The 19,696-nt window shown below is 55.8% G+C and overlaps 11 protein-coding genes across 11 annotated transcripts; 5 read left to right on the plus strand and 6 right to left on the minus strand.

Annotated features, from left to right (window-relative positions):
* Positions 1-670: 670 nt before the first annotated feature.
* W97_03799 (uncharacterized protein) lies at positions 671-2,911 on the minus strand (the record flags this gene model as incomplete). The annotated part of the gene is made up of 8 exons (XM_007781693.1): positions 671-1,194; positions 1,248-1,309; positions 1,357-1,767; positions 1,820-2,154; positions 2,203-2,315; positions 2,366-2,519; positions 2,569-2,649; positions 2,711-2,911. 8 exons carry the CDS (start codon positions 2,909-2,911, stop codon positions 671-673), a joined length of 1,881 nt encoding a protein of 626 aa, XP_007779883.1.
* A 318-nt stretch (positions 2,912-3,229) lies between these two features.
* On the plus strand, positions 3,230-4,066 carry W97_03800 (uncharacterized protein; the record flags this gene model as incomplete). The annotated part of the gene is made up of 1 exon (XM_007781694.1): positions 3,230-4,066. The coding sequence occupies one exon, from the start codon at positions 3,230-3,232 to the stop codon at positions 4,064-4,066; it is 837 nt and encodes a 278-aa protein (XP_007779884.1).
* Positions 4,067-4,575: 509 nt separating this feature from the next.
* W97_03801 (uncharacterized protein) lies at positions 4,576-5,949 on the minus strand (the record flags this gene model as incomplete). Its single annotated transcript, XM_007781695.1, has 3 exons — positions 4,576-5,181; positions 5,241-5,541; positions 5,597-5,949. 3 exons carry the CDS (start codon positions 5,947-5,949, stop codon positions 4,576-4,578), a joined length of 1,260 nt encoding a protein of 419 aa, XP_007779885.1.
* A 1,568-nt stretch (positions 5,950-7,517) lies between these two features.
* Positions 7,518-8,514, plus strand: W97_03802 (uncharacterized protein; the record flags this gene model as incomplete). Its single annotated transcript, XM_007781696.1, has 3 exons — positions 7,518-7,701; positions 7,755-7,873; positions 7,942-8,514. The coding sequence occupies 3 exons, from the start codon at positions 7,518-7,520 to the stop codon at positions 8,512-8,514; spliced, it is 876 nt and encodes a 291-aa protein (XP_007779886.1).
* Positions 8,515-8,737: 223 nt separating this feature from the next.
* On the minus strand, positions 8,738-9,694 carry W97_03803 (uncharacterized protein; the record flags this gene model as incomplete). The annotated part of the gene is made up of 1 exon (XM_007781697.1): positions 8,738-9,694. One exon carries the CDS (start codon positions 9,692-9,694, stop codon positions 8,738-8,740), a length of 957 nt encoding a protein of 318 aa, XP_007779887.1.
* Positions 9,695-10,072: 378 nt separating this feature from the next.
* Positions 10,073-11,866, minus strand: W97_03804 (uncharacterized protein; the record flags this gene model as incomplete). The annotated part of the gene is made up of 4 exons (XM_007781698.1): positions 10,073-10,263; positions 10,322-10,712; positions 11,066-11,315; positions 11,703-11,866. The coding sequence occupies 4 exons, from the start codon at positions 11,864-11,866 to the stop codon at positions 10,073-10,075; spliced, it is 996 nt and encodes a 331-aa protein (XP_007779888.1).
* A 285-nt stretch (positions 11,867-12,151) lies between these two features.
* On the plus strand, positions 12,152-12,799 carry W97_03805 (uncharacterized protein; the record flags this gene model as incomplete). Its single annotated transcript, XM_007781699.1, has 2 exons — positions 12,152-12,460; positions 12,515-12,799. The coding sequence occupies 2 exons, from the start codon at positions 12,152-12,154 to the stop codon at positions 12,797-12,799; spliced, it is 594 nt and encodes a 197-aa protein (XP_007779889.1).
* Positions 12,800-13,558: 759 nt separating this feature from the next.
* W97_03806 (uncharacterized protein) lies at positions 13,559-14,317 on the plus strand (the record flags this gene model as incomplete). The annotated part of the gene is made up of 1 exon (XM_007781700.1): positions 13,559-14,317. One exon carries the CDS (start codon positions 13,559-13,561, stop codon positions 14,315-14,317), a length of 759 nt encoding a protein of 252 aa, XP_007779890.1.
* Positions 14,318-14,491: 174 nt separating this feature from the next.
* Positions 14,492-14,945, minus strand: W97_03807 (uncharacterized protein; the record flags this gene model as incomplete). The annotated part of the gene is made up of 3 exons (XM_007781701.1): positions 14,492-14,647; positions 14,709-14,819; positions 14,880-14,945. 3 exons carry the CDS (start codon positions 14,943-14,945, stop codon positions 14,492-14,494), a joined length of 333 nt encoding a protein of 110 aa, XP_007779891.1.
* Positions 14,946-15,305: 360 nt separating this feature from the next.
* W97_03808 (uncharacterized protein) lies at positions 15,306-16,331 on the plus strand (the record flags this gene model as incomplete). The annotated part of the gene is made up of 1 exon (XM_007781702.1): positions 15,306-16,331. The coding sequence occupies one exon, from the start codon at positions 15,306-15,308 to the stop codon at positions 16,329-16,331; it is 1,026 nt and encodes a 341-aa protein (XP_007779892.1).
* A 170-nt stretch (positions 16,332-16,501) lies between these two features.
* On the minus strand, positions 16,502-18,153 carry W97_03809 (uncharacterized protein; the record flags this gene model as incomplete). Its single annotated transcript, XM_007781703.1, has 3 exons — positions 16,502-17,101; positions 17,163-17,890; positions 17,949-18,153. The coding sequence occupies 3 exons, from the start codon at positions 18,151-18,153 to the stop codon at positions 16,502-16,504; spliced, it is 1,533 nt and encodes a 510-aa protein (XP_007779893.1).
* Positions 18,154-19,696: the final 1,543 nt, after the last annotated feature.

Below are 19,696 nucleotides of genomic sequence, written 5' to 3' on the forward strand. Positions count from 1 at the left end.
TGCTTGCAGGCAGTGGCGAGTGTTTCTGGGAAGAAGAGGGCCCGCGAAGCTACAAAGCTTGCTCGAGCTGTAAGTAAAAATAGCAATTCCGGTGTATGGCATTGTGCGCGCGTCCAAAATGTTGGGTAGCCTGACAACCAACCGAGTTTGTCGGTGGGTAAGGGCGGGGTCGTGGTGGTAATGGATGATATTATACCGTTGTTCGTTGGAGTACGCTGACGACCATACGTCACCGTTAGAATGTTTGGGTCGAACACGTGCGGCGGCTGCATCTACATTTTCTCGTGGAGTTTGGCATTTTTTGTGTTGGACTGATAGTCTGCATCGTGGTCTTGCATGGAGGGATACTGGGTAATCTCTTGCCGCGCAGTTCTAGTGTCGACCGGTGAATTGCATAAGCCATTGGAGGATTTCCCCTAGATATGGCCGAGCAGCGACCGAGCCAAGTGTGGAAGTCGCTACAGAATGCGACCTGAGTTTTTGAGAGCTGCACCACAGGGAACCGCGGAGTACGCCTTCGCTGAGAGCAGATGTTTCCGGGGGCGGTTTTTGCATGCTACGCCGAGTCCGGATTTGTGAACCTGTTGAGCACGAAGCCATCGTAAGAGTGGCGGAGGGAAAGGCCTAGAAACGAGGCTCGAGGGCTGCGGCATTACGACGTCCGACACGACTACCTCTCTTGCAGTAAATCCTTCGCATCAGCGACAGCAAGCCTTGCTATCCTCTTCAGCACCGCCTTGTGATCCGCCTCTCGGAACTCCCCCCACTGATCCAAGCCTTCTCTGGCCTGGATCGACAAAGTCTCGTATCCCTGCTTGATGATCTGGTTGACCTCGTTAGGGCTCAGATTCTTGCTCCTCGCCTTGCCTTTCCCCTCCTCAAGCAACGCATGGTAGTGGCTGGATACACTGATGAGCGTGTCGATCGAACTGGCGCTTGCTTGCTTCGACAGGTCATAGGCATCCCGGAACTTGGTCAGTATGTCGCCTGTCTCGACGAGCTTGTAAAATAGGTCGTCGTATGACGCCGGGTCTGGCAGGAAGGCCTCGCCAGTGGACATCGATAGCGCGATGAGATTCACTAGATCGTTTATCAATTCCTGCGCACCGGGCAGTAATCTCAGGTCTTCTGCGTATGTTGTCAAGAAGCGGATGCAAGAGAGAAGGGAGCGCCAGAGTTCGGACCAGTGATATGCTAATAGATATATCAGCGGCAAACATGGCATTAAATAGTCGCAAGAGTAATACCTAAGCGGACTCGAGTTCTACTAAGGAACGATATGTTTCGAAGCAGGATACCAATACAGAGTCTGCTTAAGCATCAGCTGCAGCAGCGGAGTCTTGGCGAGGCACATACCTGTAGAGTTCTACGTCCAGACGCCGTCGTAAATTGTGGTTGATACCATCGATCATAATATCCAGGATGACTGAAGCCAAGACACGTTCGCTCTTGATGTAAGGCAAGTATGGCTGCCTCTGCCGGCAGAGGCGTACGCTAGTCTTGCTCTCATCGCTGCATACTCGCTTCGCCAGCGCTTGGTCTTCGACGAGTATCTGCAAGATGGAGAGGCTAAGGTAGGTATACAGCGAGGCTCTCGTAGTCCGGTGCGCATGCTGGATTAGATAGGAGACAAAAGAAAGGAAAGAGCTGATTGGTGAAGGCTCAGTCTTGATATCTGGTGATAATGTCACTAGTGTAAAGCAGAACAGTTTGTTTGCATTCGCAAAGTCGTATGTCGGAAGTAGGATGGCGACTTCCGGCCCTGGCCTGATTGGGTCAGCCAGTCACCCAAATCAGAACTAACGAGGAAGGAGCGTACATGGCTGCAAAGGATTTGGACGCTTCCTCAACAGGAGGCGTAGGCGTGGTCGGCCGTGACTTCGGAGTAAGCGCACCAAGGCCGAAGTAGCTCAGCGTACTCCCAATGCTCCACTCTGCGGGCGAGTCGTCCTGAATGGTGACGTACTTATCCCGCATTGAAGAGCAAGTAGACCCGACGCACAGCACCATCTTCTGGATAGCGGCATCGTTGACGAAATCGTTCAGCCGTGACCGATATGGATTCTGAAACTCGAACTTGTTGTAATTGGTCAGGAGACCGAGGAGGACGAACGGATCCAGTATGTCTGAACCGGAGACGGACTCCTGAACGAGCTACATAAGGTCAACGCGACTCTTCCTAGTTGCATGTGGCAATCTCACCTTCATCAACGAAGGGAATAGGTCCCGGTGGATGAAGTACGAGACCAAGCCAGTCTGATATGCGCCGGAGGTCATGGCCAGAGCTGCTCTTACAGCCTTCAGCCGTATCTGCACTGTACATGGTCAGCATGCAGTCAGGCTTGGAATCACAGGAAGAGCATACGACTTCGGCCATTGCGCATGACCCCATCCAGGGTGCTAACAAAGTCCGAAAGCACTGCATCCGCTGCATGCAGTCCGGCTAGAACCGACATCACATCAGAACTGGGGTTGGTGTATCTCTTGCTCAGCACGGCGCCTAGGAAGACTGTCAAAGTCTGGTTCGTAAGTCGGCCGGAATGCGATAGCTGGCGACGGATGGCTTACATCGAGAGCTACTTCGTCCGAAGGCGAGGTATGGGATTTGATGCGGTCAATGGCCCGCAGAAGTAGTTGCTGAGAGATTGACTGGAGATAGGTGTTAGCTTGTACCTCAGAAGACAATAGCTGGCCATGGACTGGGTCTTACTTGTTGGTGCAGCAGGTCGTCCGCGCTCAAGTCCGCGAGTGCGTTCCGGAGGCTTGCTGCGTCGGGCTTGAGCAGGAACAGCTCATGCCAGAACCCTTCTGGTTTCTCGACTGCCTCCTCGAACAGCTGCTCGTACAGCTGGACAACCTTTGGCTTGAACACGGCAGGCCTCGTCTGCTGCGTAAGGGGCGAGGGCTCCATTGCTGGTGAACTCTCCCGGATCAAGCTATCCTGATATAACCTCAGAGTGCCCGACATGTTGGCGCATGAACGATGTCTCAAATGTCACGATGCATAAACGGAGCCGCCAAACAGCTTTCCCCTAGTGGACACATGCTGATCCACGCGTCGGCGTTTCCGCCGCAAACCGCCGACGACCAAAAACACCATGCCAAGCATCACCAAATCCCCCCTTCCACAAACACAAAATCAAACATCTCCACCGTCACCGGTTCTCCAAACTAAGAACACCAATCACACTATGCACAACCCGATCCTCAGCGCCTCCCGCCCATGACAATGCCCCCACCCGCCCCCCACACCCTCCTCCTCGGCCTCTCCGGCCCCTCCTCCTCCGGCAAAACAACCCTAGCCCGCCTCCTCCGCGACATCCTCAACTCCGCCTCTCCGTCCAGCACCTCTAGCACCTCCTACCCGCCAGCCTTCATCCTCCACCTCGACGACTTCTATAAGACCGACTCCCAGATCCCGCTCACGCCTGCCGGCATCCAAGACTGGGACTGTCTCGACTCCCTAGATTTACCGAGCTTTCTGTCCGCGCTGCGATACATCAAGGCGCATGGTGCGCCTCCGCCCGACCTCGTGAGCATCCAGGACGGCAACGCCGTCGGCCCGTCTGGCGTCGCTGATGCGGTGGTCGAGCGGTTGAAGGCGTCGCTGGGCGAGGGCGGGGGTATGGAGGCCGTAGGACGCGCGTTGAGGCACGGGACGAGGATCTGCATCATCGACGGCTTCCTGCTGTTTTCTGAGGAGATGCAGCAGGCAGGCGTGCGGGAGATGTTTGATGTGCGGCTCTTCCTGCGCGCGCCCTACGCGGTTGCGAAGAAGCGGCGGGAGGAGCGGCAGGGATACGTGACCATTGAGGGCTTCTGGGCCGACCCGCCGGGCTACGTCGATGATGTGGTTTGGCCGAATTACGTCAAGGATCATGGATTCTTGTTTCGGGGCGGGGACGTGGATGGTGAGTTTGATGAGGAGGTACTTACGAGGTGCGGGATTAGGGGCATGCCCGCGGAGGCGGAGGGGGATATGGGGAAGTGTTTGGAGTGGGCGTGGGCGGTTGTGGGGGAGGAGGTTAAGAAGAGGGTGAGCAGTAGTGGAGATGAAGCTGGGTGAAGATGAAGCTGGGTGAAGATGATACGGGAGAGGTGGCAATATAGGAGGGTCACTGAGAGCGGTGCTGGGAGGATGCGGGCCGCGTAGTGATGAAAAGGTGGGTTAATGAAGCAGACGGCTGGCTAGGAGAGCGTGGCTGCGAAGACTGCGGCTCTCGTTGCAGGCCTGGCAGTTATGCCGTTTAGTTTCGACTCCGTGTTCAGGTGGGTACGTTTGGCCAGGAGTGAGGGAAGGTTTAGCAAACGCGCAAGACAGTACGACAGCGCAAGACTTGGGTTCTTAGTGTTGGATACAGAGTGCTTGAGAATGTTTTCGTTTTATGATTTGTCCGGTATCTCAGTTAACGGCAAAAGAAGACAGATATAGACATAGAAACAACCAAAACGCGCTCCATGCGCTGAAGAAAGCCGTAGCAACCATAAGCCGGCCTCGGGTATCTCATCTCAAATGCGCCTCGAAGAAGAACCCCCAAAAGTGCGTCATTAACATCATCCCGCATCCCACATAATTCATCGCAACGGCATCAACGAATCCACACGCCCAGACACCGAACTCCGCAGACTGACAGCGCACAAATCGCTCTCCCACGGCTCCAGGTGCCTCGTCCTCTCCGGTGCAAGATGCGCGCGCTCCATCCCCATCTCGATATCTTCGCAGTAATCCCACGGCTCGAGCGCCTCGGCGTCCGCCCTGCCGAACAAATTCTGGTCTCGCCATGTTCGTCCGGACGCAGCCACCGCCGACGGCCTCCTGTTCTGATCCGCCACGCTGCCGCTCGTGCTTGTCCCCCCGCTCGTGCTCCCATTGCTGCACTTCCTGCTCCCGCTTCCTGCGTCGGTTTCTGTGCCCTCAGCCTGCGACGGCCGGTGCCAGCTTCTCCTGCTCCGCGCGGTCCGCGATGTGTGGTATCTCACCGATGGCGGTCCGGTCGCGCTGTTGTTCCGGCTGCTGTTCTCGAAGGCGTTGAGCTTGAAGACGCGCCGCAGTAGCGTCCAGGTGAAGGGAAGGTTGCCGACGAGGAGAGCGGTGCTGGCTTCGCGGACGTACCAGAAGGTCCACATGCTGCCGAAGGGTTGGGAGAAGGAGTAGTATTTGTTGAGGACTGCGGAGAGGATCTGAAGTGTTGTTAACGGTGCTCGTGCTTACAATGCTTTATGGGCAAAGGTTGACATACAACGAAGATGCCGAGGCCGAACACGCAGCACAGGATCAGCTTCCGACGGAGGGGCAGGCGACTGCGGATCAGCATCTGGAGCGCCATGGTGAGGAGGATAAGGTCGGAGGAGAGGTTGAAGACGGCATTGGTGATGAGGTGGTTGGTCGCGGCGTTGCATTGGACGTTTGGCGTTGGCACAGCCCAGTAGTCGCTAAAGGGTCTGCACCAGACGCCGAGATAGAGGATCTCCATAAGCACGAAGGCAAAGGCGACGTAGCCAGCAAGGATCTTTATGGTGAGGTTTTCCTTCAGCGCTACACTACGGAACCATTAGACAAGCAGGAACCGGTCGTCGCATTGGGCAGTTGACATACGTGAGACGGTAGTACATGATCAGCAGACACGCCTTGACGGCCCAGATAGTCACTATTTGGCATTGTTCGACTACTAAGATCATCTTGCTTCCGTACTCCCGCTCGTCGATGTCCTCGTTCGTGAGGGTGCTCGCGTCAAAGTCGGGAGGTAGCAGATTGCTATTGTAGTCGGCCACGATGTTAATCGAGACAATCATGGTGGTGTAGGTGATCAGAGCAAAGATCATGACCCAGTCGTCCACTTGAAGCTTCTTAGGAGACCCGAGTAGGAGGGTTCGTGAGACGAAGCGGGCGATGGCAACGGCCATGACGAAGGCGAACCATATCCATGATTCAACTGCCAGCTCAAGCATTTTGAGGGTCAATTGCTGGAAGTCTGACGCGAGAGACTGGGCTGGTAAGAAGACGTCGGCGCGGTTAGGATATCGAGGGCGGAGTCATGGTGAAATGCAGTTCGGCGTGAGACCACTGCGACGGCACGCCTCGGAGGGCGGTGACGGTGACGGTGACGGCGACGGTGATGGTTAGAGCAATGCTGGACAATAACGGCGATAATTGAGGAAGTAAGGGGGAGAGTCAACGCATGAAGAGGAAGGCTGAGGAGGGCGTTCAGCTTATCTGGACGTGGGTGAGTGAGGCGGGTAAGGCCGCCAGGCAAATCAGGTCGAAGATCTCCGGGGCTACTAGGACTCGAGCGCTCTTCCGTCCAGTGCGGTGTGTGCCTCGACCGGATTGCGCACACCACATCACGGCTGAACGGACCGTCCGCCAGGCGAAGAAGTTGGAAAGCCTCGACCGCCGACGTCAGAGCGGGAACAAGCCAGTGCTGACAGAAGACAGAAGGAAAGGTGATCTTCAATACAGACGCCGTTCATACGCGTTGCGTACGGAGCATGAGCAGGAAGTACAACATGTGTGAGCGGTCAAGCTCCCCACGCTGTCTGTCTGTCTGTCTGTCAGTCTGGCTGGCTCGCTGGATGAGTTGACGGATGCACGGCGCTGCTCCTTTGCCGCTTCGAGTCGGGCCACATGCGGGCCCTCCATGCGCGCTAAGATTGGAGTCTGGCCCAGCTCAACGCGATGCCTCCTTTTGGCGTTGTTTAGGCAATGCGAAGGAGCACTCCCATATACCTCGGTGGACAGGTAAGTATGCAGAGCAGCGTTTGCAACAGTCGATGCCTCGACCAGTGCTCCATCACAAGCCAAGACCGACCTCTTCAGGGATCTGCCCATACCCTCAGCAGGCGCGTCAGCTGATTGACATGCTACGCTGCATGGGCGATGACACGAGTATTGGGAGCAACGACAACGCAGCTTCAATCTGCACGCTGGCTGTACCGGTACACTTACCGCTTCGACAAAGTTACCCTCTACCACTGACAGCGCTCCTTACCGCAACCTAGGTAGGAGAGTCGCAGAGGCTTCGTCCTGTTTCACCAGCTAGGTTGGTCGTTGTTTTGTGTTGTCTTTGTCATTGCTGCCAATTCCATTGCAGGCCCATTGGCACTTTCCACGTGACCGCTCTCGTATCCTCTCCTCAACCTGAACTCTCGAACCGTCCAGCTTCTACTTCCGGCTGTGTCAATCCGAGTCATAGAGTAGCTCGCGTCCTGAATCTCCGTCATGGCGCCGCGTCCGAGACAAATCTCTATCGGCCTCGTCGAGAAGATTGGGCTTGTCTTGATCTTCTCAGCTGGTAGTAAGCTCATGCGTTGGTCCAGCCGCACGACAGAGGCATTTACACTAAGATGATTCTTGAGTCTGCGAATCGCTGGTAGCGCTGTTCACTGGTGTTTTCGCGAGCAAGCAACATCGGCCGGCGTCCTACTTCAGACATGTTGTTTACACCGCCATGCGCAGCGCAAGTGGATTGGCCACCACTAGACAGGAGCAGTGCGAGTCATTCTTTCGCCCATTTTGTATGCTCATAAGGCGCACTAATACATTGAACCGTAGATGGTCATACATCGACACCACTAAGACATACATCCGGTTGTGCAAGTCCAAAAGCGTGGAGCCGTCCACCGAAACGCTGCCGGACGGCACCAAAGCGCACTGGATCGGGAGGAGCAGAGATGCAAGCATCGTTTCACTATACTTCCACGGTAGGTAATTTCCCCTCTAAATCCTTGTCCCGGATCATTAACATCGCACCCAGGCGGCGGGTTCAACACAACCGGCAGGCCAGAATATCTCGACTTCTTGTCTTCCGCAATTCAATCCCTCAACCAGTCCAGCGACTCCCCCAGGCTCGCCGCGCTATTTCTGCCCTATGACGTCGCGCCCTACGCCACCTATCCCGCTCAGCTTCGCCAAGCTGCCTCCTACTCATCCACGTCCTGCAGACCCTCCGATTCCGCCCCGGCAACATCTTCCTCGGGGGCGATTCGGCGGGGGCCAATCTGACTCTAGCGCTCCTGGGCCACATCCTGCATCCGCACCCCGACGCGACTATCTCCAGGATCGAGCTCAGCGAGGGGGAGGCGTTGAAGGGGGCGTTGCTCATCTCTCCCTGGGTCGATTTCTCGCATTCTGCGCCGTCGTTTAAGAGGAATAGGGGTAAGGACTGCATCTCAGTCGGCACGCTTGACCGCTGGGCGGGCAACTACCTCAGCGGCGCGCCGGCGGACCCGTGGAACCAGCCTTTAACTGCGCCGCGGGGCTGGTGGAGCGGGCTGGGTGCATGTGTGCGAAATGTGCTGGTGGTGGGTGGGAGCGATGAAATCATGATTGATGACATCGTGCGGCTTGGCGAGGTGCTGGGGCGGGAGTGGAGGGGTAGGAGAGGGGATCTGGAGGTTGTTGTTGCGGAGGGGGAGGCGCATGATGTTGTGTTGATTGATCGCGCGATTGGGTATAGACCTGAGGAGTTGCGCATGGATAGGGAGGTTAGGAGGTGGTTAAAGGAGAACTCGTAGGAGAACTTGTGTGGAGGATATTATTCGCTCCCACCAGTATGAAGAGGGAAGACATACCCCCTCTAAGGTTTACCCACACCATAGTAGGCGCGTTAGCTAGCCACATACGTTAAAGATATCTCGGAGTCACAGCATTATACCTACTTCACTTTACATGAACCAGCTAGAGCCTTGCCGCTTTAAGGGAGTTTTCTCTATCACTAAGAGCACCCCTTACCGCGAGCTACTTAGGCGGCCACTCAGCATCCTCCCACGGCCTCCCACCCGTTTCCCTTGCTAAATCACTCACCGTTCTCCACCTCCAATACTTCTCCCCCGGATTAACCAGCTCATTATCATTACCAATGCCACCATCACTATGATCAATCTTCCCCTCCCCCATCAGGAACCTCAGGTACTGCGACGGATCCTCCGTCCCCCCCTCCTCAACCGTCTTTTTCTTAAACGCCCCCAAATCCACCTCCGTGACCACAATTTTCCCTGCCCCCGCCTCGCCCATTACCTCCGCAATCCCAGCCATCGACACCGTATCCCCGGCGATATGCACCTCCTCGGGAACATCCTTAGGCTTCAGTCCCGCCAGCCTCGCAACCGCACGCCCCACATCCCCCAGCGCCGTGAACGACACCGGCGTCCCCTTCGGCCCAACACTCTCGTACCAGCCTCGCCTCGTATCGAACCCGAACCACGGGCCAACACTATCCTCAAGAAACAAGCCGATGAAGACCCTGCAGATCTTCACATCCGGGACGAGGCGCCGCGCGAGCGCAAAATGTGCCCTCTTGTGATCCCACTCCGGGTGCGGGAAGTCGTGCACGTAGTGGTCGACGCCGAACTCGGAGGGGAGGTACAGCTTCACGGGCGAGTCGGGCAGGGCGCGTAAGAGGCCGTCTTTGAAGTCGTGGCCGGAGGGGCCGATGGCGTTGATGAGAACGTCGACACCCGCGAGACAGGCGGCGAGGTTGGTCTCGGTGTAGGTGCGGAGAGTTGCGGAGGCGGGATCTTGCCATTGGGAGAGTTGCGGGGAGGAGGGCTGGTGCCGTGAGAGTAGGACTACTTGCGAGAAGAGGGGACGGGTGGAGGGGGAGAGGAGCGCGGAGGTGATGTGTTGGCCTAGGTGGCCTGTGGCTCCCAGGATAGCGACGGTGGGGAGGTGCGGTTTTGGCGATTGTTCTGCCATGTTTTACGTTGTGGAAGCTTGCAGACTCACTTGTCCTTTTTGGTGTAATAAGGAGGTCGTTGACTACCTGGTAGTAAAACCTGTCTCGATTGCGGGATAACAATCAACATCACAAGCCCTAGGCACGTGATCTCACTCTGCCCAGTGGACAATAGCCTAGTTTTTGGCAGCGATGGGCTCCGTGAAGCTCTGGATTGACAGCATATCAGCAGCTGAAAGCGGGGACAGCGAGAGCCCACACCAATCTAACAGGATAGCTCCACTCTTGGACGCCACATACGCATTACCGATACAAAGATCCAAGTCCTCTGCCCCGATACAGAGCCCCAAACACCGCGCGCGAACGCCCTAGCACACGCCCAAGCTTTCGTCCTATGCTTAGTCCTCCGGCAGCGTCCCCTTCGACTTCTCCTGATACTCTGTGCTGGAGTTCTCGTATTCGACCGAAAAGTACCTGCTCACGGAGGCGTCTCGCGCAAGCCACATTGTCATCTTGGAGAGCTCCTCTCGCAGGCGATTCACAGACTGCTGATCCATGTTCGTCTGGGCGATTAGTTCCGGCATCGATACTGCGGCGCACATTAGCCGCGGCCCCAAACCTTCACAACGAAACAGCAGAGAGCTTACCGAACAGGCGCAGAAGGTGCTCTCCACCATAAATATCCGCATTCTCCTTCCCCGCCAGATCTCCCGTCGGATTCTCCTCCATCTGATGATAGAACTGGTAGAACTGCTCCCTCTCGAACCGGTACAGCAGCATGCGCGACAGGCACTTGTTGAAGTACTCCTTGACGCCCGCGACGACCTCTTCGAGGATGTCCCAGTCGGCGGAGCCCTCGCGGCGCTTCGCTCTCTCCTCGGCTGCGTACTCGTCCAGGATCAGGCTCGTCGGCGTCTTGGAGGGCAGCGTCACAAGCTGTAAGTTCTTGGTGATATTTTCCCAGTCGTCGACGAGGAGGGATTTCAGCCGGTCTGGCATGACGATGCGCACGGAGGGGCGCGCGAGGAAAGTCTCCTCCTGTGGCGGGGTGATTAGCTGGATTCGCTTTCGAGGGCGGCCTTTTTTCAATCCTGGTTGTGTAGCCATGGTACGAAATTTGCAGTCTTGGTATAAGTGATACACTGGATAGTGAGAGACGAATGGAAGATGACGATGAGCCGGCGGCGTGAAAGGGAGACAAGCAAGACATTTGCGTGCACAGCTTAAGTTGGTGCTTGCGAATGGCAAGCGCTGAACAAACACACCATATGACCGGATGGAGAAGCCATGACTGGCAAACGTTCACTGGCCCTGCCGCAGAAACCTTCGCATAGCGCGAAAAGGGCAGGCGCTGAGCACGCGACGGGAACATAGTAAAGGTCAAGACTTACCGATTCCACTTGATACTCTCGTCCTCTCTTCTGCCCACGCGGTCCAGCCGCTACTGCGATCGAAGAGTGTCGCTCTTCGCTATCACGCGCCGAACTGGCAAGGTCCGCCTTCTTCTTGTGTGAAGTTGATGACGGCTTCTTTGTAGTGAGATTGCGGACCGCGTCCATGTCGTGCTTGAGGTTTCTTGCTAGCTCCCTGTTCTCTTCTGTGTTCTTGCGGAGCCGGTCCTGCGGGACCCAGTCATCCCAGCTGTTCCCCGCCAGCGGGTTAGCTTTCCGCTGTGAACGTAGTCGCATGCCGATTTGAGGAGAAGTGAGAATTTTAGACTAAGAGACAGAAAAGGCACAGAATGACAGGATGGCATAAAGAATGCGGTTGGTAGGCTGAAGCAGCGAGTATCGCGAGAGTTGAGGTTCAAGGAGCCGATTGCCGTGCAAGGGAACAATAGCGTTCAGCGCCCTTTTGAGCTCGACAATAACGCTCCGGAGAAGCGGACAGAGACGCTCTACGCCCGCACCCTTCACTTTGACGCGACCACAGTCTCCAAATATTATTCACAGGTGCAGGAGTGTCCGTGATCCTTCTGCTGACTGCGGCTTGATGACTTGTCTGAGATACCAGGTGAAATGCACTTACGTATTCTTCCACCCCTTGTAATGGACTTTGTATTCGAAGCCGCTCTTCTTGTCATCGGCCTCTTTCTGCCTGACGTCAAGTATTTTGGCTTCATATAGCAGCTCATGATGGAAACATAGCGCTTTCTCATCCTTGGAAAACAGAGGGCTAAATGCTGAAGGCATGATGGGCGGTTTGACGATGCGCAGGTCAACTTGGTCAATAACTCCGGTTCAGGTCCGCGGGAGGAGGCGAGTTTATGTAGGAATCGCAAGAGTTTGAGCTGCGTGAAACTGCGGCACGTGGTTTTTCTTTAAGAAGTGGTTCAGCGGCGCGTTTCTCTGGGAAGCGAGACGCGCTTTCGCGATGTCTTGGCTTTGAGTCTATCGATTGGATGCTTGATCACGACGCAACGACAACAACAATCTTGAACAAGCACAACTCTTTCGGCTGGTGGAAGACATTTCAGAATGGCGCCGACAGAAGCCTCGATCCTTAGTAACTTCCTTCTTCCGCCAGCTCCACTTCCAGTCATCATATCCCTTCGCCAGTTCACAGATTTATTCCCGCGTTCTCAGCAGTCGAACCCGCAGATACCGGTCCTCTACCGCGAACTACAGCATCAGAGAGCAATCGACATAGACGATGTCAAGCGTAATATTGCCGCCGAAGTGAAGAGAGGGGAGAAGCAACAGCGCGAAGTCATCAGAGCTCGGCGGCGAACAGACACCGCATCCATGGAAGGGCTGGATGCGCGAGACATGCTAATGGAGGCAGAGGTGGGTGTTACGCTAACGATCTAAGTCACAGCTTGCTTGCTAATGGCAATACAGCTCTTTAGCTCGTCCAGCAAGGAACCCGCAAGCAAGCCCCATACGCTGGAGACTATCACGCCTGAGATGGAACAGGCCTGCGCCGACTTGGAAGCAGAGCTTGCAGCTATGGAGGCAGAGGCGGCGGCCCTACTAGCAGATGTCCAGACTACTATCGGCGACCTGAGTGATCTGCGCTACGGCCGCTTCAACAAGCCTGCTGGCACTGGCGATGAATTGGGATCGGAAGCCCTCGAGAGTCTCAAGAGGCTTGAAACAGTCTGCAATGAGCACGGCAATGGCTGAAGCACGGGCAAGCTCGCGGTTTTCATATGGGGCTCTATGCACGACGACGAATCTGTTCCATGATCACGCGCCTGTCGAGGACTAACAGGCACACCACCAGGACTAAGGAGCTCCTGGATGGGCTTCAGCTTGGGGACAGAACGCAGATTCAAGTCCTGTTACGAGCGGCGAAACAGACTTAATGACAGGGATTGCCAGTACTGGAACCAATCCCAACCGCTCTCATGCCTAGACTAGCAGTCAGCACCCACCATAGTTGCGGTGGATTTCGCACAAGCCACGGCCCTCTTACTTGGGGGGTATACAAGAGCTACCTAGGTATACCTCGAGGCCTTGTTAGACCCGGAGGGCATGTACAGATAGAATATGTAGACTGGGAGAGCTTTGATAGAGCAGACGAGTTCTCTAGAAGCAATGCGTGATTCCACGCGCCGTAGGAAGCATCGGACCTCGTGTCTATTCAAACAAAATGTTGTTGAAGCGCCTAGGAAGCAACAGTATCTTGCACCTCTCCGCTTGAATGTAGTCGATGTTGATGTTGAAGTGCTGGGGTGCTTATGAACGCCGATTGATAAGCCGGCCTGTGATTGGCCCACAACCCGCCGCTCGAAACAGCACCGCAGCCAAGGATGACGGAGACGGCTCTTGTCTCTCTCAGAACTTCTCTCAACGCAAACAGTAGCAGCAAAACCACCACAGCCATTCCCTATACCCTTCCCTAACCGCAAGAATCCTGTCTATAAGCATACGCCAGGCGCAATGTCATTCCCCCGAGCATGCGCCTCCCTTGCGCCCGCAGTATTCAAGCTCGCCTCTCCCGCAGCATTACCTTTGGCCCGCCGATGTCCCCAATGCCTGCGCGGCTTCTCCTCCTATCGACCGATACACCAGTCTTCAAAGCGCCAACTACAGACCGCGACCGCATACCATCCCGCGTCACTTGATCCCCCGCCACCACCTCCGCGCAATGTCGGCGTCCCGGACTCATCGATAGCGGGCGGAAAGCCACAGGTCAATGAGGCACGGCCGCCACGGCTGACGGAGCAGCATGGCAGCAGTTCGGCGTTCACGCAAGAAGAGCGGCCTAGCGTGAGCGTCACAGAGGCCGAGGCGCAGAAGTCGAAACCAGTAGCTGCCGCGACGGCAACCGCCACATCTACGGCAGCGGCACCTTCTCAGCGACCCAGACGGTCGAAGCTACGGCCCCGGAAAGCGGCAATGACGCTCTCGAGTGCGGCCGTTGAGCAGCTGAAGGGGCTGCTAGACCAGCCCGAGCCGAAGCTCATCCGGGTCGGGGTCAAGAACAGAGGGTGCTCAGGGCTGGCATATCATCTCGAGTATGTGGATAAGCCGGGGGCATTTGACGAGGCGGTGGAGCAGGATGGCGTCAAGGTGTTGGTAGATTCAAAGGCGCTGTTTAGCATTATCGGGAGCGAGATGGATTGGATGGAGGATAAGCTGAGTGCGCGGTTTGTGTTTAAGAATCCGAATATCAGTAAGTGGCACGTCTGGCTATGATGAGTAGTGCTAACGGATTGTAGCGGAGCAATGCGGTTGTGGAGAGTCCTTCAGCATTAGTTAGACTATCGCATTGACACCTCTATGTAAATGATAGCCGCAACGAAGGCCGGGCATAGCATCGGCGTTTGGGCTATAGATAACAGGTCGCAGCTTGTCAATTATTTTTGCATCTCAGAATACACCCGGCGTGAAATCAACAACGCATACATTCTGGACAACCGGCCCAAGACTCTCCACGAAACTTAGATGCGCCGGGTCCTTCTCGAGGTAGTACTTCCTATCCTCTTCGTTTTCGAACTCGGACACGAACGCATGCGTCAACCCGCGCTATCCGAAACAAGGTCAGCGACCTGACGCTGGATCACTGGAAAAAGGTGTTGAGCATTACCGCGTGTCCCTCAGGGCTGTTGTTCCTTCCGCCAATGGACGATTTTACATACGGCTTGTTGGTTGTCGGGTGTAGACAATCGTTTTTGAGAGCGAGCATACGCTTGCATGCCTAGGGTCTGCGTCAAAGAGAGGCTCCTAAAGTCATGTAGAGGGAACGAGCTGCGCTTACATCTTGCACTTCGTCTTGGCTTGCCGTTTGCTTGAATTCGAATATGACTACGTGGATGATGCCCATCTTTACGACCAGCTATCGATACAGTGATTTATCTGCCTAAATCGTGCCTGAACATTACAGTGTGAGATCTTCTTTAAGGAAAGAGGTGCAAGTGCTTGAAGCATGCCGGATGACGTGAACCGCAGAGCGAGGACCGGAGTTAAGAAATGGTCACCTCCGTCCTCGACAGTTACTACCCAGGTACCTAGCCATCACCCTTCGACCAGGACGCAGCACTGAGAGCCGCAGTTATGCTGGCCACAGTATCTAAGAGTTAACGCCGAGCCTGTATGATATACTCACTAGTTACGATCCCGCGACTGAGCCCTGGTCAGGCGCCTCGAGCTCCGCGAGCGACTCCACCAATTCCCTCGTCCAGCAATGGCAAACAGCCAGCTACCAGAGCAGCTCCTGTATCTCATCGTCCGCTTCACGGCCGCGATCCCCGATCTCTCACTCACCATCTCCGCGCCCCACACCACCACGACGCTCTCGCTCAAACGTCTAATCCGCACCCACCTCCCACCGACCCTCTCCTCCAACCGCCTCCGGATCATATACGCCGGCAAAGTCCTCGCAGATACCGCCCCGCTCTCGACATCGCTGAACCTCCCTCCACCGCCTCCAGCATGGAGACTCGCACCGGACAAGCGCAGCAAAGACGACGCGGTAGCGCACAGTAAGGGCAAGGGCAAAGGACCCGCCCGTTCTTCGCCCAATGGGGACGACGATGCCCCTTCTCCTCTGCCGCAACGGCGTGTCTACATCCACTGCTCGATCGGCGACGTCCTCTCCGCCTCCGACCTCGCCGCCGAAGCCTCCGCCGCCGCGGCCGCAGAAAACGCCCTTACAGCCACCTCCAACTCGCCTCCCGTGAGCCCAACATCCACGACCGCAGCGCCCAAGACCTCTCCAAGTCACACAGGCACTACCAACACAGCCGCAGCCTCCAATAGCAGCACCAGCACAGCCCCCGCACCCCAAGGCTTCGACCGCCTCCTAACCGCCGGCTTCACCCCCGCCGAAATCTCCGCTCTGCGCTCCCAGTTCCTCTCCAACCTGCGCTTCACACATACGCCCGACACCCTCCCCACGGGCGCCGCGCTCCGCCGCCTCGAGAACAGCTGGCTGGATTCCAGCGCGCAGGACCAGGGCTCCGCCTCCGCTGCAGAACCGGGCGAGCTGGACCAGGCGGGTGGAGGGGAGGGCTGGGGCGCGGGGTTCGGTGCTGAGGAGGGCGGACTCGATGATATGCTGTGGGGCAATGTGGTGGGGTTCTTTTGGCCGCTTGGGGCTGTGGTGTGGGGGTGTCGGGAGGAGGGGGTGTGGACTAGACGGAGGCAGATTGCGGTTGCGACGGGAGTGCTTGTTAATTTGGTGTTTGGATTTTTGAGGTTGACGAGTTGATTGGGTTTAAAGGCTTAGGGCGTTTTGGCATCTAACTTCCCTGAGGGGAAGGCTCGGGAATTGGGAGCGGGCGTTGGAAGAAGAAGAGGGGCAACGATATCCCATCTAGTTCTAGCATCTACGGCGCAGGTCATGTATACAGTCCACATCCACACCACGCAGCCATCTACCTAAACCTCCTTCTTTCCCTCTCCCTCACCACTCCCCCAAACCACCCCTAACACAATCCCCACCGCCCTTATCACCGCCATGATAATCATCACCACAGCTCTAACAGCATAATCCCCGGCCCCCAACACCGGCCTCCGGCCCCTCGAAAACTTCGCATCCGCCCTCCGCCACGGCACCGCCCCGCCCAACTCACACGCGACCTTAACCCCACTCGCGAACCCATCCTCATGGAACCCATATCCCGTCCACGCGCCAGCATACCAAACCCCCCTCCTCCCCTGAATCTCGCCTAACCTCCCCTGCGCGCGCACCGCGGCCGCGTTGTACAGCGGATGCGTGTACTCGTACTTGCCTTGCGTAAGGTGCGGGGAGGGTGGGTGGGGCGGGTTCAGCGTTACGAGGATATGGCCGAAGCGGGAGACGGGGAGGTGTTGCAGGGTGTTCATGTTGTAGGTTAGGGTTACAGTGGCGAGGGCGCCGGACGGGGTGGACGAGGAGGGGAGGGTGGAGGTTGAGGGGGCGGAAGGGAGGGGGGCGCTGGGAGAGGAGGCGGTGAGGTAGTTCCACGAGGACCAGGCGAGGGGGCGGTGGGGCATGAGCTGGGTGTGGTTAGCTGGGATTCTGGTTTCTGGTGGGGTGAGGTGGCAGAGGGAGACTTACAGAGAGGTCGGAGTGTAGGTACGCGGTGTTTGGCGTCGTCTTGAAGGAACTCATGACCTCTTTTTCTGTCGCGGTTACGGAGTTCGAGATGATGTCGTATGCTTGGTCCCCATGACAGGCGAGTATAACGTCGTCGAAGACCTCTTGCTCTCCGTTCGGTAGGTCCAGCACAACTCTGCCGCTGCTGTCGTTGGTGACGGAGTGGATGGGCGTGGACAGATGCACCCTACTAGCGGGAAAGTCACTCATCACAGCATTGATGTACTTCTTCGCGCCACCCTTGATAGTTCTCCACTCCGGTCGCGTCGCTATCGTGCTTAGAAGATGGTGATTCCACATGAACCGCACGAGCGTCACGGCCGGAAACTCAAGCGCGCACTTGTCGGGCCCCGTGCTCCAGACAGCGGCCGTCATGGGGATGAGATAGTCGTCTCTGAAAGCGGATGAGTACCCTTCTCGGTCAAGATATTCGCCGATGCTAAGGTCGGTCGCGGACTGTGACGTCTCATCCTCGGAGGAGAGCAAATCCAGTGCGAACTGGTTGAAGCGGATGATGTCGAAGATCATACGCCACATGCTCAGGCGAAACAGATTGGCGCGCTGCGCGAAGACGGCGTTGACTGATGTGCCGGCCCATTCGAAGGCACCGTTATCGCGGGAGATGCCAAAGGTCATTTCCGTTGGTACGGTCTCCACGCCGACCTCATTTAGAAAGGGGATGAAGTTCGCTAGATCCGTCAGTCCCGCGATGCTCGGGAAGTCTTAGAGGGCGGTTGGCATACTGACGATACGTTGCTGCGTTCATGACGATGAAGCCGGTGTCGACCATGGTCTTGTTGCCATTGTGCTCGAACGGCACGGTGTTTGTGTGGCCACCGAGACGATCTGCTGCCTCGTAGAGGTGCACTTCGTGTGGAGTGTCTCGTAGGCCGTACAGGGCGCCGATACCAGAGACGCCGCTGCCGACGATTGCTATTCTCTTTTTCTCCATGTTGACTGCGATAAAATTACTGACTAGACCCAGTGGAAAGAATCTTCGAGATTGCGTTGCGAGAACAGCACTACTGAACCCTGGCGAGACTACGAGACGGATGATTGAAATGAACTGGTTCCACAAGATGAAAGATAGATATTGTTTGCCAGCTAACTACTACGAGACTCACCCGCAATGTTTCTTTGCCGATACTTGGAGCGCAGCACTTTCCGTTGATGAGGTGGAGTTTCTTTCGAGTCGTAAGGTAGTTTTTATGTCGTGACGCTAACTAACGCCCGAAGCAGTAATTCCGGAGGGATGCCCCATTTCTCAAGCAACTTACCTGGCACGTCGTGGCCAAAAATACCCCGACTCCAACCATGAACATCACCCTTCGACACGGGTTTGAAGTTTTTCTGGATCAATGCCAGCTCATACGTGTACTTGATTAGTATAAGAAACACACTTTGAGATCTGCACTCTACTATGCAGACTATTTTTCAATATGTTTACCCTGTGGTAACGGGTTGATCTTCAATGCTCACAAGCCTGGAGTCGGCGTTATTTTGGCCACGACGTGCCTGGATAGTTTGTTTCCACTCTCGTCTATTGCCTATTTCCATGCCTTTAGCGGGAGACAAGTGCGAAACCAGATCTCTTAACATGCAAGTTACTACTGATTTCGACCTCGCGACAAGACACCGTAATTACAAGCGCCGGATAGACCACTAGGAGTGAAATAACCGTATATAAATTTCGCAAGGTCCAACCTAAGCCAACCTATGAGATTCTATTGTGATACCTTCCACTCTATACTTGATATACATCTAAATTATAGCCGTAATCTGTTTACAAATATGCAGGGTGTAAGTACCATAGGATAAGCGTACTCAACCGCGCAACGCGCACGCAAATCGCCAAAGTCCAAGCGCAACAGGCAACAAACAGTACACCAGATCAAGATACAGCGACCCTTTCAAGCAGTACACCTCGACCAGTGTGATTTTCAGAAAGCTCGCCCAGAGCACCCAACTGAATATATACGCCAGGACCGAAGCCATTCCCAGGGACAGCCAGATAACCCACAGGTGGCCGAGCGCTGACTTCATCTCCTTTCTGGCGGAAAAGTTGTAGCTCCTGCGGCTCGAAGACGACCCAGGAACCCGCCTGCAACAGTGCGTTGCAACGCAGAACACAAAAAACAATCCCATTGCCAAAAAGCCGAAGCTTGTTTTGATAGCGGTGAGCAATGCGACTGCACTCCTCTGCATGCCGGGGTAGTTCTTCGGAATCCCTCCGTAACCCAAATCGGAGAAGTCGACATCAGGGCCATACTCGTTCGCCGGCGTTTGAACTTGTTTAAGCAGAAACTTCAGTCCCAGAGCACCGACGAATATATCGCTCAGCATTGTGGTTACGCATGTGATCAGCGCGCTGCTGGGTCGCATCTCAGTCTTTCCCTACTTCATCCGGTCACGGAACCAAGGCATTTGGGCAGCTAACAGAAGACATGTGGCACGGGGTCTTGTGGACCACTGCTGAATTAGGGTTTAGAGGTCGG

The sequence above is a fragment of the Coniosporium apollinis genome, assembly GCF_000281105.1.
Source record: "Coniosporium apollinis CBS 100218 chromosome Unknown supercont1.16, whole genome shotgun sequence".
Classification (NCBI taxonomy): domain Eukaryota; kingdom Fungi; phylum Ascomycota; class Dothideomycetes; genus Coniosporium; species Coniosporium apollinis.